The sequence below is a fragment of the Hyla sarda genome, chromosome 4 (assembly GCF_029499605.1).
Source record: "Hyla sarda isolate aHylSar1 chromosome 4, aHylSar1.hap1, whole genome shotgun sequence".
In the NCBI taxonomy this organism is placed as follows: domain Eukaryota; kingdom Metazoa; phylum Chordata; class Amphibia; order Anura; family Hylidae; genus Hyla; species Hyla sarda.
In genome coordinates, this window is record NC_079192.1 from 197,706,539 (window position 1) to 197,721,894 (window position 15,356).

Genomic DNA, 15,356 nt, shown 5'->3' on the forward strand with positions numbered 1-15,356 from the left:
TTGAGTAACTTACTAGACGCAAGAGCTTCTGCTTCTGTAGAGGGAACCTTGTAGATTTTTCCTCCTTTGTACACAAAACTTCCTTCTATGACTTTAAAGTCCAGATAACGGGTAACTTCAGTGAACAGCAGCATTTTAACTAACTGGCCTGAAAAACAGTGCAATGTGACATTAGGTGAATCAAGATCCTTCAGACTTAGGCTGCATTCACATCACGTTTTTGCAATACAGTTCCCATATGAGGTTTTTGATAAAAGACGGATTCCTCAAAACCTGACTAAACTGTATTAAAACGTGTGTACAAATTTTAATCCATATGTGGTCCAGTTGCATCAGTTTAACCCCTTAAGGACTCAGGGTTTTTGCACTTTTGTTTTCTCCTCCTTACCTTTTAAAAATCTTAACCCTTTCAATTTTCCCCCTAAAAATCCATATTATGGCTTATTTTTTGCGTCACCAATTCTACTTTGCAGTGACATTAGTAATTTTACCCAAAAATTCACGACGAAACGAAAAAAAAAATCATTGTGCGACAAAATCGAAGAAAAAACGCCATTTTGTAACTTTTGGGGGCTTCCGTTTCTACGCAGTGCATATTTCGGTAAAAATGACACATTATTCTGTAGGTCCATACAGTTAAAATGATACCCTACTTATATAGGTTTGATTTTGTCGTACTTCTGGAAAAAATCAGAACTACATGCAGGAAAATGTATATGTTTAAAAATGTCATCTGACCCCTACAACTTTTTTATTTTTCCATGTACAGGGCGGTATGAGGACTCATTTTTTGCACTGTGATCTGAAGTTTTTATCGGTATAATTTTAGTTTTAATCACTTTTTATTCATTTTTTAATGGTATAAAAAGTGACCAAACTACGCTTTTTTGGACTTTGGAATTTTTTTGCGCGTACGCCATTGACCGTGCGGTTTAATTAACAATATATTTTTATAGTTCGGACATTTACACACGAGGCGATACCACATGTTTATTTTTATTTACACTGTTTTATTTTATTTTTTTTATGGGAAAAGGGGGCAATTCAAACTTTTATTAGGGAAGGGGTTAAATGATCTTTATTAACACTTTTTTTTTGCAGTGTTATAGAACCCATAGGGACCTATAACACTGCACACACTGATCTCTCATGCTAATCACTGGCGTGTATTAACACGCCTGTGATCAGAGTTATCGCCGCTTGACTGCTCCTGCCTGGATCTCAGGCACGGAGCAGTCATTGGTCGATTGGACACCGAGGAGGCAGCTAAGGGCCCTCCCGGTGTCCTGCAAGCTGTTCGGGACGCTGCGATTTCACCGCGGCGGTCCCGAACAGCCCGACTGACTAGCCGGGATACTTTCACTTTCGAAGCGGCGGTCAGCTTTGACCACCGCTTCTAAAGGGTTAATACCGCACATTGCCACGATCGGCGATGTGTGGCATTAGCCGCGGGTCCCGGCCGTTGAGCGCCGGGACAGTCACGATGTGATGCGGGGTCGCAGCGTGACCCAGCTTCATATCGCGGGAGCCGGCCCAGGACGTAAATTTACGTCCTGCATCGTTAAGGGGTTAATAAAAAATCAATTTAAAAAAGTATAACCTTTTTTTACTTTTCACTCCATTATGAATAAAGTTTCACTTGCTTGATTGAAATTTCAAGAAAACTGTGCAAAGTAAAAAAACGGATAGTGAAAATAGGATGGAACCGTACGCACATACGGTTCCCATTTACTCCCATGTTTTAAAAAAAAATGTATACGTTTCAATATGGATTTTTCACCCGCACCAAAAACCGTGGGTATGGGAAAAAAAAAACCTGAGAAAACAATACAGGATGCAAAACTGACACAACCTGATGCATCTGTTGGCATATGGTTTTCAATGGAGTCAACGCATACGGTTTTCATTACGGTTCTGTACGGTTTTCAAATTGAAAATGTATACGGGAACTGTATTACAAAACTGGTGTGAACCCAGCTTTATTCACACCCATGACTTACCACTCATCCACATATAGGGGAACGATTTATCAAAACTTGTGCAAAGGAAAAGTTGTCCAGTTGCCCATAGCAACCAATCAGATGGCTTTTTTCATTTTTCAGAGGCCTTGTTAAAAATGTAAGAAGCAAGCTGATTGGTTCCTCTGAACAGGTTTTGATAAATCTCCCCCATAGTGCTTTAAAGGCTACAGACACCTTTGCACTGATTTTTTTTTTATTCATTTTTCCTGAAGACAAAATTAATCATTTTCCTCAATAGTCCCCTTTAAATTTCATTTTGCTACTGCAGAGAGTGTCCCTCCCTTGGGCCCCTGAGTAGAAGGAAAAGATCCATCAAATTTCTGGCTGAGTTTCTGCTCTACCCCTTCCTCCTCCTCCGTGATTTTTCTTGTGATGAGAAGAAAGTTCAAGATGTGGAGAGATAGGAGAGCATTCATTGAGGGCAGCTCATGCAGGGAGGAAAGCAGATACAAGGTAGTTTGCGGGGCATAATCACATGGGCTGTGTACAAGGGTAGAGGCTAAAGCAGAACTCCACTACTGAACAGTCCTTATATCCAAAGTATTACTGGATAGATGCACTCACATAAAAAAATGACCATAGAAGGAGGCTGTAAACTGCACATCAGGGGGTTGGACAATGAATAAACATTGTAAACTGAAAATTAGTGCATCGTTTTTAAATCAAAGTACCTACAAACATATGTAAAAATATATGGATTTTAATGCCAGATGTGTATATAGCCTTCAATTCCAAACCAATACTTTACATCAACATAAATCATGTGTAAGCACTTTTGACAGACAACTATTAGGATTTGTAATAATCTTACCATTAGCCATAAGAAACTTAGGGATAAGATCCACATTCCAGTCTCGTCCGCGTCCCATGGACTCTGGTGGGCTTCCAGGGATGTTAAACCTTTTGTACAGCTAAATGGCAACAGAAATGAAAGTAAAAATAGTTTTCTGCATCCAATGCATTACATAGAATTCCAATGGTAGGGTCACACGTAACTCATCCACAACGTATTTTATGCTGCGGATCTGCCTGTGACTCAAACCATAGTGTGCCTCCAGCTGTTTCCACCGGCAATCCGCTGCTGTGAGCAGCCACACAGGGGCCTGCAAGTCGCCAAGTGCACTCGTAGTGTACTCAGACATCGTGGAGCTGCAGAGATGTCTGTACATGCACTGCACATGCGCGCGGCGACTCGCATGCCCCTGTGTGGCTGCACAGTGTGGCAGATTGCCACTGCTTGCAGGGCGGGGCAGGGGTGGCAACAGCTGGAGGCATACTACGGGTTTGGTCACTGGCGGATCCGCAGGATAAAATATGCTGCAGATCCATTACTAGTGACCCTACCTTTTTTGAGATGTAAACATAAGTAAGTTTGAGTAAAAATTCCAGACCGCTTTGATTTAAGATATGTGGGGAACTGTAGACAAGTGATACAAGTAACAAACATGCATTCTTACATCTTCCATGGGTGTAATGGAAGCACTCTCTCCTCCATAGTAAGAGTTGCGATCCATGTGCAACACCTTCTTCCCATTTACTGACATTATTCCTGACAGGATACATTCCTACAGAAAAAAATATAATTCAGTTACCAACAAGACACAAGCAGCTAGGATATGTACACATTTTAAGTGTACCTGTCACTTTAAAAAGCTTTTGAAATGTCCTAGAGACATGTCAAAAGTTTTGATCAGTCAGAGTTTGAGTGTTCAGACCCTGACCAACTGTTACGAGTGGAGAGAAAAGTGCAGAGTTAATCCCAAAGATTTACATTGTAAATTAGTCTTGCTTCGCTTTGCTCGCTCTTCTCACAGCTAGTTCTAGCTGTTGGGCAGGGTCTGAACAGTGTACAACACTTAAAGGGGTACTCCAGGGAACTTAAGAAACATGAAATGCCCCAAAGCCACCACAATTCCTGTTCTGTGCCCTCTAGAGTTATTCATGTGTTTTTTTTTCAGCTCCTTTGGCCCCTGATGTCTCCCAAATACCTTTTCCTTGTTTGCAGCACAGACTGCAACTTCCAGAAGTCAGTGCAACTCTGTGTAATGGCTGCCAGCCAAATGTGTGCATGTACAAACTATATATGTCTTTTCTTTCAGACTATCCTTCCCCCAGCAATACATGATGCTGTGCTCTGAATAGCAGAAGTCAGTGATTAGATATTCAGCAGAAAAACAGCAGTTATGTGCTCAGTTGTGACTAAGAATCTTCACTGTTCTTCTCTCACAGCTCACAAGCTCCTCACACAGGTAGGGAATGTGTGGCTCTACAGCCAGAGTACTAGACCAAACAGAAGTTAGACAGAAATCAGGTCTCACTGAAGAGACAAAGTGGATCTCGGTTTTTCTCACTTGCTGCATGTAAGTGACATCTCAAAAAGGGAAACTGCTGTATATAGCTAATGAATGATTTTTAGACAAATACATTGGTTGGTGAGAGGGAAAGGATGGGCTATGGGTTTTGTTCCCCGGAGTACCCCTGTACATGTTTCTACAATGTAAAGAGTTAGTTTTTTTTTTAAGTGACATTGTCCTTTTAAGTTAAGGGTATGCACACAACAATTTTACTTCCGTTCCTTTGAAAGAAAAAAAGAAAAGTTTAATTTTGCCCTCATTTCATTAATGGAAAAATAAAGCTTCTGCTTAAAAGGTGTTCTGATTAAAATAAAACACACTACTCACATTGCCGAGTCCAGTAACAGCACTCCTAAACACCCCCTAGCAGGCCCTAGTATTTTGTTTTCTTTAGATCAGAGAGCCCTCTTTATAAATATTCCTCTTAAAACTGCTTGTACCTCAAGATCAATACATTATTCTCATCATTTTGTAATTTTCACTTATGAAATGCTCCTGTTCGAGTTCTGGGAGGTAAATCATCTATAAGAGATTACTTCTAATCATTCATTTCTGTTAATAGTTATATGCAGAGAGATATTTGTCAGCACTTCCCTAAGGCCTGTCCATAACCACTTGTCTGGACACCCGGATATTGCTAAAGAAATTGTCTGTTGCTAAACATTTACAGTATACAGTAGGGATGTCCTGATACCATTTATTTTTTTTTTTAAGACCAAGTACCGATACTTTTTCTTAAGAACTCAACGATACCAATTACTGATACTTTTTTTCAATGTCATGTGACAGGGTTTTCTTTTCCCTCCTAAGAGTATGTTCACACGAGCGGACCCACAGCGTATTTTACACTGAAGATCCGCTGCATGGTGGCTTTACATGTGCCTGCTCGGAGTGGCAATACGCTGCTACGAGCAGACACACTGAAGCGATGTGCGAGTCGCCACGCATGCATGGTGTACTCGCACACATCGCGGCCACTCCCCCTGCTTCATGAGCAAGGCAGAGAGCAGCTGCAATGTGCGAGTATACTGCACATGCACACTGTGACTCGCACATCGCAGCGTGTCTGCTTGTAGCGGTGTATTGCCACTCCAAGCAGGCACATGTAAAACCACCATGCAGGGGTCCTTCAGCCGCGGATCTGCAGCATAATATACGCTGTGGGTCCACTAGTGTGAACGTACCCTTAATGGGGGAAAAAGGGGTGTTTTTTTAGTTCTTATAAGAGAAAGGGCTTTTTTATATTAAAAAAATACATATTTTTTTATTTTATTTAATCTTTTTTTTTTTTTAAAAAGGGGGCAATTACATTTTTATTGGGAAGGGGGTTAATTCACATTATTTAAAATAATGCAATCTGTAGATTGCATACACTGATCAATGCTATGCCATAGCATTAATCAGTGTTATTGTCGCTCCTTAACTACTGCCTGCCATGGCTGGCAGCAGTAAAGGAGCGACCATCCCTGAGCTAACCGGCAATACATCTCAGGACTTAGACGCCTCAATCAACTTTTTTCGCAGCATCTAAAAGGGTTAATGTGGGTCCCATCTATGATGTGCGCTCAGCTGCTGAGCGCACAGCATAGCTCGGGAGCTGAGTGTGCAGGCGGTTTATCGCACCTCCGTGATACCTGCGGGCAGAAGTCCTTTGAGCAGGTAACTGATTAGGTATCGGGGGCATTTGCACAAGTATAAGTACTCGTGCAAATGTCCAGTATTGGTCCAGATACCAGTTTCGGGACCATCTCTAGTATACAAGCAGCAAGAGCTGAAGAATGCCGAATTCCATGGCACATGATGGCAAGAAAAACACAGACCTGGAAACAAGAGCAGTTTTAGGACAGTCTTCCAGTCTGCTTCACAAAGCACTTCATAAAACACTGACCACTCCATGCTGCTGTAAAACAACCATACGATGCATCCTTGCTAAGGCAGACAAGGCAGGCAAGGCAGACAAGCAAGGCAGGCAAGAAACATGGAGCTCATCTGTAAAGCTTAGGCCATGTTGGAATCTGGCATGGAGATTCCACTGCAACCGAATCCTGTTGAATTCAACGTTATTCTACTGTGCTGTGCACACGGCGGAATTTTTGTGCCAGATGTTTCCGGCACAGAAATTCCATTATCCGTGTCTGCACAAAGAATAAACACATTCATTGTGCGGAGTCCGCACGGAATGCACAGCTGTCTGTTAGACATTCCTTTGTGGTCCTAGTGCCGGCATATTAGGCCGGCACACCGCAGTTTGTGGTATGTCCACATAGGGCTGGGCGGTATACCGGTTCATACCGGATACCGTTTTTTTCTCTGACGGTATGAATTTTGCCCCATACCGCTATACCGGTGGGGCCCCTCCCCCCGCTCATGAATGAATTACAGAGCCCACGGCTCCGCTCTGTCAGGGGAGAGCAGGATGAGACTCCTCATCCCCGCTCCCCCTGCAGTTTCAGGCCGGCTCCTCTCTGCAAACTGCATCCCCTGTCTCTGATGTTTCCCGGAGCCCCGAGCCAGCTCCCTGCTCCAGTCCACCTCTCCCCTCTCTTAGCTAGTGTTCATAACAAGCACCCGCTCCCCTTGGTCCTGCAGCATAAGGCAGAGCATTGCGCCGCATTTCTTCTAGTTCCGGCACCCGCTCCTGAGGCCCCTAGGGCACACCGCAGGACCGAGGGGTGCGAGCGCTTCAGGGGCGGACAGACCGCCTGTCAGGGGGCTCGCTGATCTTTGAAAGAGCGACGGGCCCCCTCACACAATGCACGTGAGCTGCGCCACTGCTGCTCACTGTTCTAAAGTGGCCGTGGCGCATAATAGCGCAGTGGGCACTTTAGATCAAAATTTCAAATTCCCTCCTGGCGGAAGCGTCAGCATCCTGCGCTGAACGCTTCCGCCAGAGAGGATCCTGTGTCCGTGCGGGAAGCGCCCACCTTACTGCACTGATGACAGGGGCACTTCCCAGCAGCCGCATCAGCGCAAGGGTGAGGAGGAGGGGGGGTTAATGGAAGCATAGGGGGTAATGGAATAAGGGGCAGGATAGGATAAATGAAAGGAGCAGGGGGGTTAATGGAAAGAAGGGCAGGATGGGGTGAATGGAGAGATTTTCGCTGCCCTGGCTCCTCATCCCCTGTAGTGCAGAGCTGTGATAGAAAGCAGCGGAGGAGTATACAGTACAATGCTGTTTCCCCAACCAGTGTGCTTCCAGCTGTTGCAAAACTACAACTACCAGCATACCCAGACATCCGCAGGCTGTCCTGGCATGCTGGGAGTTGTAGTTTTGCTACAGCTGGAGGCACACTGGTTGGGGAAACCCTGATGTTCTGACACTTTAACAAGCCCCCCCCCCCCCCCCCCCCCAAAAAAAAAAAAACAGTTAAATACCGTGATACTGCGATAATTTTAAAAAATACCGTGATACACATTTTTGGTCATATCGCCCAGCTCTATGTCCACACACAGATTCTCCGTACGACCATTAGTCGTGTGAACATAACCTTAGAAACCTGGATATTATATGTAGCTCTGGGGATGTCATGACCCCAATTCACTTTCGTTTAGCAACATAAAATCACATGTAAAACCCCCTTTCTCCTCGGCCATTTCAGTAAATGACATGACTAGGCAAGAGTAACTAGGCGTGTCCCCCCCCCCCCCCCATATTTTTAGAATACCTTTATGTCCTGTTTCTGTAAAACCATTTAATAGCCATGATACACAAATAAGGATCTTTGCACATTGCATCATCAGTGTTCTAGGTCCTAGGGATTCCCCAACGCATACATCTAATGAATACCTCTAATAGTTGCAATGAAGTGGAATCTGTCCTCCATAATGTACAATGTTAGAAAGTAACAATTCTATACCAGACTACATTTTTTTAGTGCATGTCTCCGGAAGGAATGACGCATAAAGGACACTTGTCTACGCAGGTATATGCATATAAGTGGTATATTTAATGGACACTGATATTAGAGAGTGAAAATAGCTTTGCAAACAACAACCTTCTTTCAAAGAGGGGATGATGCAAGGTGGTACAGGGATGGAGCATACACCTACTCTTGGCAAACTAATCTAAAATAATCTGAAACAGCATTCACACAGCATACACTGCTTCCTGAGACTCCCTACTGTAAGAGAGAGGTCTCATTCAGCTGTAAAGATGGAGTTCGGAGTAAAGCCTGGGCAATGTCAGCTCTACATGAAAACACCCTGTTATCCAGCCAGAACACACAGGAAACAGGCCAACTGCATGAACCAGTTTCCTGGTCTCCACCTCTACCAAGATGGTTATTAAAGTCCCAAATAAACAGATTCACTAAAAATGGCTTCTATTAAATAACAAGAAAAGCCAATATAGATGAATTGGTGTGTGATAAGATTTAGCTGTTTGTTCCAGTTTACAGGTCGTATTAAGTGGAATAGACTATAAAAGTTATAGCCGGACAATTCTGACGATAGGAAAGTGTAAAGGTCTGAAGACCTGGCCATCTGTTGTCACATACAGGCCAGGTACTGGGATCCTCCTAATCTCCAGCTCAGTGATTATGACTAAGCCACTGGCCTCCAGCAGATACAGCTCCACACGTATTTTAAGATAACTGAAGTGTTCCTGGGATGGGCTATCCATCTATGAACCCCAGCATCTGCTTAAAGGAAATCTGTCATCAGAATCACCCGCACTAAACCTGTTACACAGGCTTGTAGTGCGGGTGATCCTGATTAAAACGCTCCTTACCTGGTTAAAAATGGTTCAGCGCTTCTTAAGATATCTATATTTTTAGTTTTCTGTTATTCCCTGGCTTGGGACTCAGTGGGAGGTGTTATCATCTGGAACTCGGCCACACGTCATTCTAGCTGGGCGGAGCTGCCGCCCGGCTCATGAATATTCATGAACTTATCCTCGTAGTCTAACTCCTTTTTCTAGGTCTGGTGGGGAGGGCCGCGAGGATAAGTTCATGAATATTTATGACCCGGGCAGCAGCTCTGCCCAGGTAGAATGACATGTGGCCGAGTCCCAGATGATAACACCTCCCACTGAATCCCAAGCCAGGGAATAACAGAAAACTAAAAATATAGATATCTTAAGAAGCGCTGAACCATTTTTAACCAGGATCACCCGCACTACAAGCCTGTGTAACAGGTTTAGTGCGGGTGATTCTGATGACAGATTTCCTTTAAAGATTACACCCTCAACCAGAAGACACCCAGAGCCGAAAAAAAATTCTGCGCATAGAGGGAAGCATTCACATGGAAATACAGAAAAAATAGCTCCCCCCCTACAGGTATGGCCTCTAATAGATGGCAATATCTGCTTGAGTGGTACAGCCAGATTTTGCCCTTTGCAAAGAGACTATAGTACTGTTGTGGGGATTCGGCAAAATCTGGCCTTAAAATGTACCCATCAGATCCAACAAAAAAAAAAAATGTTTTTTTAATAAATCCCTCAGTACCTAATCCTGACCATGTTCATCTAATTTTTATGTGTCTAGCACCTTTATTTTTATTACACTTAGTTTAGCTCACTAGTCTGAATTCCTCTCAAAGGGAGGGGGCGTGGCCTCACTGCAGGTCTCCGCCCCCTCCCTCAGTATGCTGTCTGCTCACATCTCCCCTAGCATTAGCAAAACTACAACTCCCAGCTTGTCCTCACTGACAGTAGCGGGACAAGCTGAAAGTGGGAGGATTTTTCCTCCAGCTGTGAGCCCTGCGCTCACAGCTGTCAATCAAGGAAGTGTGTCCATGACATAGGTGATGACTCATGGACACAGCAGGACTAGTATGTCCAAGCAGGCAGGCGGGGGTGGGGGGGCGGGGTGGCGGCGTTAGTTGTTTGACTAAACATTTTCTAATGAAAGCAATTGCAAAACCTATTGGTTTTGCATGCTTTACAACATACCAAAAGTTTTTGTATCTGACAGTGCCCATTTAAAGGGTTTATCCAGCAATAGAAAAAAAACTGCTAATTTCTTCCGAAACAGCACTACACCTGTCCTCGTGTGTGGTATTATAACTTTGCTTCACTCACTTTAACGGAATTGAGCTGCATAACCACACCCAACCTGCAGACAAAGGTGGTGCAGTTTTTTGTGCAAGAAATCAGCTGTAATTATCTAGTGCTGGATAAACCCTTTAAAATCCACAGAAGCCATCTGTACCTTATGGATAAATCAACTGAACTGCAGGGACTATAAAGTACATCTGCAGGAGAGGACAGGGCTCAACAAATCACAGGCGTCAGGTTGCCATGGCAAGTGGGAATTTTATCCTGGCACCTAGGATTTTGTCAGCCCTCTTCAGGCATCTGTGACCTGCATCCTGCCAAGAAAATCCACATAGATGCCCAAACATTTGAATGGTGAGGACACAGGAGGCAGTAGTCTTCGACCCAAAGCTGATTACTCTACCATGGCTGCATGGAGCTGCCCACTAGTGCTCAACTGAAGCCTGTGCACCAGCCAACCTTACTCAACCAGCACCCTGCTAGCAGCCAACTGCAGCCTATGCCTTGCCAGATCAGGCCAGCCTCCTGCAGATAGCACTTCCGCCCGACAAGCTGAGGAAGCCTAGAGAGAAACAGGACATTAAAAAAAAGAAGCTGCCGCAACGGAGGATGGTACGGAGGAGAACTGGGATGTCAACACTGCTGTCGCACAGCCTGCCTGGGAAGTCTGTCCCATATGAATGTGCTCACTGGTGCCCAGCCGGGTGTGCTGCTGCTGACATGTGGAGAAGGGGGAATTCTGACAGGTACACTGCTGCCTGCGTTTTGTATCACATTTACCCCTTGTCAGAGTGGGTCGTGGTGGGCATGCCAGGGCTTCAAGGCTAGTTGTACCTATCCTTGTGGCTTCTGATTTGGGCTGTAAGACATCTGAAGGCAGGAATGGGGGAGAATGCCTTTATTCTGGTTAAAACCTGGTGGTCTGTGGATCATATCTGCAAACTGTCCAAATGGGTTGCCTGCGTATATGGACAGACCTTATAGACTAATGGCCCAGTCAGCTAGTGAGTGCGTCCAGTCACTTCCCAAATATCACTCAGATGCATACCTAGCACTGGTCTAAGGTTTGTCTTCATTACTTGGGATAAGTGGGTTAGTGTTTTACTGTTGTACTACCTGTGTAAAATATAACTGGAAAAATAGTGATAAAATATGTTTAAACCACCACATCTCAAACTCAAAAATCTCACTAATCGTAAAAATCCTGGTTCCAAGAATCAAAGCAAATTTGTAGAGTGCTGGTATAGGAAGTCCATGATAGAACACTGGCTGCCGAAAATAGTGTCTTATGCTGAAAGTACATCCCAATCTCAACAACCCTGGAGGGTTAAATAACTTCTGAATGTAAGGGCAATGACCTAATATAACCTAGAAGCAGGATCTGAGGTAAAACTCTACATGAATCCACCTACATATCAAACAGCTTTATTTGCACTTAGATCTTAGAAAATTCAGCAAGTTAAATTAAGGGAACTCCTCCCAGGCCTTGTACCTTATACAGGTGGTAAAGTATGTTCAGTGGATGTCCATACATGTTCCTGCCAATTCTCCAATTTTCAGTCATGCCAGTATGGGAGGAAGAAGAGTGTGCACAGCATTGCTGGAAGAGCCACAGAATCCTCCAGGAGTTGAAAGACTTACTAGCACATGGCACAAGTGCTGACAAATGTATTTTTTTTTTTATAAGAATGGTATGGCTCACATACTTGGAACATTTCTGTTTTTTGTCATGATCTTGCAGCCTATTGGCCATTACTGCATTTCTGCTCATATGGTGACAGAAATATTGTGAAACAAAAGAATTACAGCAGCAAATTGCTAGACCTAATATATGTGAAATAGAACACATTTTACATTGCAATATTTCTATAGAGAAAAATAGAGCTTCCTAACTTACCATTTGGTCAAATAGTGTATACCATCCCACCATGACCTCATTTGGGACGGACCCTACACTATAGATATGCCTCTCTTGTGCTAGCACTAAGCCTAAAGTTTCTGGGCACATAAGATCCAGCTATTCCTTACCTAGTGGCATGCAGGAACCAAGGTGGAGGCAGCCACTCCCTCCACATATGTAACAAAAAGCAAAAACTGGTCAGCACAGCCTACACAGCTATTATATATAACAAGTACACAGGTGCAGCAGTTTACACCCAGGTACTTGTTATATGTAATAGTTGTGTAGCATGTGCTGACCAACTTTTGCTTTTTATGTGACAGAAAGCTGTTGAACAGATATGCAAGTTAGGGGATAAGCAGGCAAAACTGGTGTGATCTCCGATCTTTGACCCTGTGATCAAAGCATTGTAAATGAATGATGTGATACTAACTACCAGCCCCCAACACCACCCATTAAGAGATTAAGGAGCCAAGGAAATCCAGGGAAAGAAATATTGCAAAATTCTTGTTTCCAAAAACAGCACCACCCCTGTGCTCAGGTTGTGTGTGGTATTACATATTGGCTCCATTCAGCTCAATAGAACTGAGCTGCAATACCACCCACAACCTGAGGACAAAGGTGGTGCTATTTTGGGAATAAATTAGTGCTCTCAATAACCCCTTTAATAGAAAGGCATGTATCAATCACATTGGAATCTCTCCCTACTATCCTCTCTTTGAAGATGACTTTACATAGAGGACTTTATTTAAAAGGGAACTCCGATGGAAACAAGTGGTAAACAAATGTTTTCAAATCAACTGGTGCCAAAAAGTTAAACATATTTGTAAATTACTTCTATTTCAAAATATGAAGCTTTCCAGTACTTAGCTGCTGTATACTACAGAGGAAGTTGTGTAGTTCTTTTCAGTCTGACAACAGTGCTCTCTTCTGACACCTCTGCCCGTGTCAGGAACTGTCCAGATTAGAAGCAAATCCCCATAGAAAACTTCTCCTGCTCTGGACAGTGCCTGACATGGACAGAAGTGTCAGCAGAGAGCACTGTGGTGTCAGACAGAAAACAACTTCACAAATTTCTCTGTAGTATATCTGGAGCACACAGCAGCTAATAAGTACTGGAAGGGTTAAGATTTTTAAATAGAAGTAATTTACAAATCTGTTTAACTTTCTGCCACCAGTTGATTTTAAACTATTTTTTCCCCCACTGGAGTACCCCTTTAAAGTGTACAACAAGAGTTGCTGTGCCACTGTGTAGAGTGATGCAGCTCATGCTGGGTGGCAATGCCCAGCGAGTTCCTCACACGAGCCCTTTTCTAATTCATTGGACTCTTGCACAAAAGTCACTCAGCATTGTATGGTTGCCTCAGCAATCCAACCACCGGCATGAACTGCGTCTCTCTACATCTGACAGTGTGGCACAGCAACTCTGGAGGTGTGCTTTAACCCGATAACGACCACCGACGAGTATAGACGTCCAGGTTGGCGGCCGTTCCCGCACCTGGACGTCTATACTCTTCCATTATTCTCGTGGGTGCTGCCCAGTGCACCCACGAGATCGCGGCAGGGACTCTGCTGTATCACACAGCCGGGACCCTGCTGCACTGCCAGGACCGAAGTAAACTTCGGTCCCGGCAGTTTTAACCCTTACAGCCGCGGTCGGAAGTGACCACGGGCTGTAAGTGTTATGACAGAGGGAGGGAGCTCCCTCTGTCACTCCTGCAGCACCCCGCATCGCGATCGCGGGGTGCTGTGTGTGGCCGCGGCTGGCCGGGACCTGCCGCACTGTCGGGAGTGAAGTTCACTTCACTCCCGGCAGTTTAACCCTTACAGCCGCAGTCAGAAGTGACCGCGCGCTGTAAGGAGTTCTGACAGAGGGAGGGGGCTCCCTCTGTCTCCTCTGCAGCACCCCACAGCGCGATCGTGGGGTGCTGCTGCATACCTGGGCAGCCGGGGGTCCTACAAAGACCCCCAGGTCTGCCCTGGGTATTGCCTGAAAGGACGTGCCAGAGGCACGTCCTAATATGCTGCCTGCTAGTGAAAACTGGCAGGCAGCATATAACTGCAATGCTTTGGAATACTAAGTATTCCAAAGCATTGAAAAGTGTAAAAATAAATAAATAAAATAAAAGTGTAAAAAAAAAAAAAAAACTATTATATATGTATATATATATTAAAAATACATTTATTAAATGAATCTAATTAAAAAAAATGCATAATGTGTAGGATCGCATTGGCAGACATCCGCAGCATTTAATATGCTGCGGATATCCACCATGTGATCCTACACATTATGCAGCAGTCACGGTAATGAGCTCCCTGCTGCAGCTGGGTAGCTTTGTGTGTCCACTCATAGCGGTGGATTTCTCACCAGCAGTCATGAGCGGACACACTGAGCTACCCAGCCGCAGCAGTGATGGATATATTCGCCATGAGCGGGTGCTTATTCCCACAACATGGCGGATATATCCATCAGGAGCCTTAACTGTCACTGACAGACACGTTATACCCCCAGCCGACCAAGGACCAGAGAGGTCCCTGGTCCAGCCAATAACTTGTAGGGGTGCGGTATATAAATGGGGTCACTTGTGGGGGTGGGGGTACTGTTCTGCCCTGAAAGCCAAATGGCGCTCCTCTCCTTCTGGGTCCTACCACGCGGCCAAGGAACCATATATGGCCAAAGCGGGGGTATTTCCGAACATGGGACAAGCAGCTAAATAAAATATAGGCTGCATTTCTTTCAATATCAGAAGTGATGTACAAAAAATATGCCCCCCAAATGATGCATTTGTGAAAAATTGCAAATTTCGAATTTTTAACACTGACTTTGTAATAATTCCTGCCAAAAAACTATGGTGTTAAAATACTCACTGTACCCCCTAGCGAATACCTTGAGGGGTCTAGTTTTTAAAATGGGGTCATTTGGGGGGGTGGTCCTATGTTCTACTACCTTTTAATTTCTGCAAACCTTGCATAGCACACAAAAAAAGATGTACTTTTCAAAATAAAGTAGACATCTGAAAGCATAAGTTTCATAAACTCAGTATGTATGTATAAATATATGCAACCTATTGGTGTTAAAATAGCAA

General features: G+C 44.2%; 1 protein-coding gene across 1 annotated transcript in view; it reads right to left on the reverse strand.

Annotated features, from left to right (window-relative positions):
* Positions 1–15,356, reverse strand: part of GDI2 (GDP dissociation inhibitor 2) — a 40,994-nt gene that overhangs the window by 22,502 nt on the left and 3,136 nt on the right. The window contains exons 2-4 of the mRNA XM_056573220.1: positions 3,479–3,586; positions 2,833–2,932; positions 14–148 (exon numbers count right to left, since the gene is read on the reverse strand). Of these exons, the coding sequence (XP_056429195.1) occupies positions 14–148; positions 2,833–2,932; positions 3,479–3,586 (343 nt within the window). The remainder of the gene's footprint in view (positions 1–13; positions 149–2,832; positions 2,933–3,478; positions 3,587–15,356) is intronic.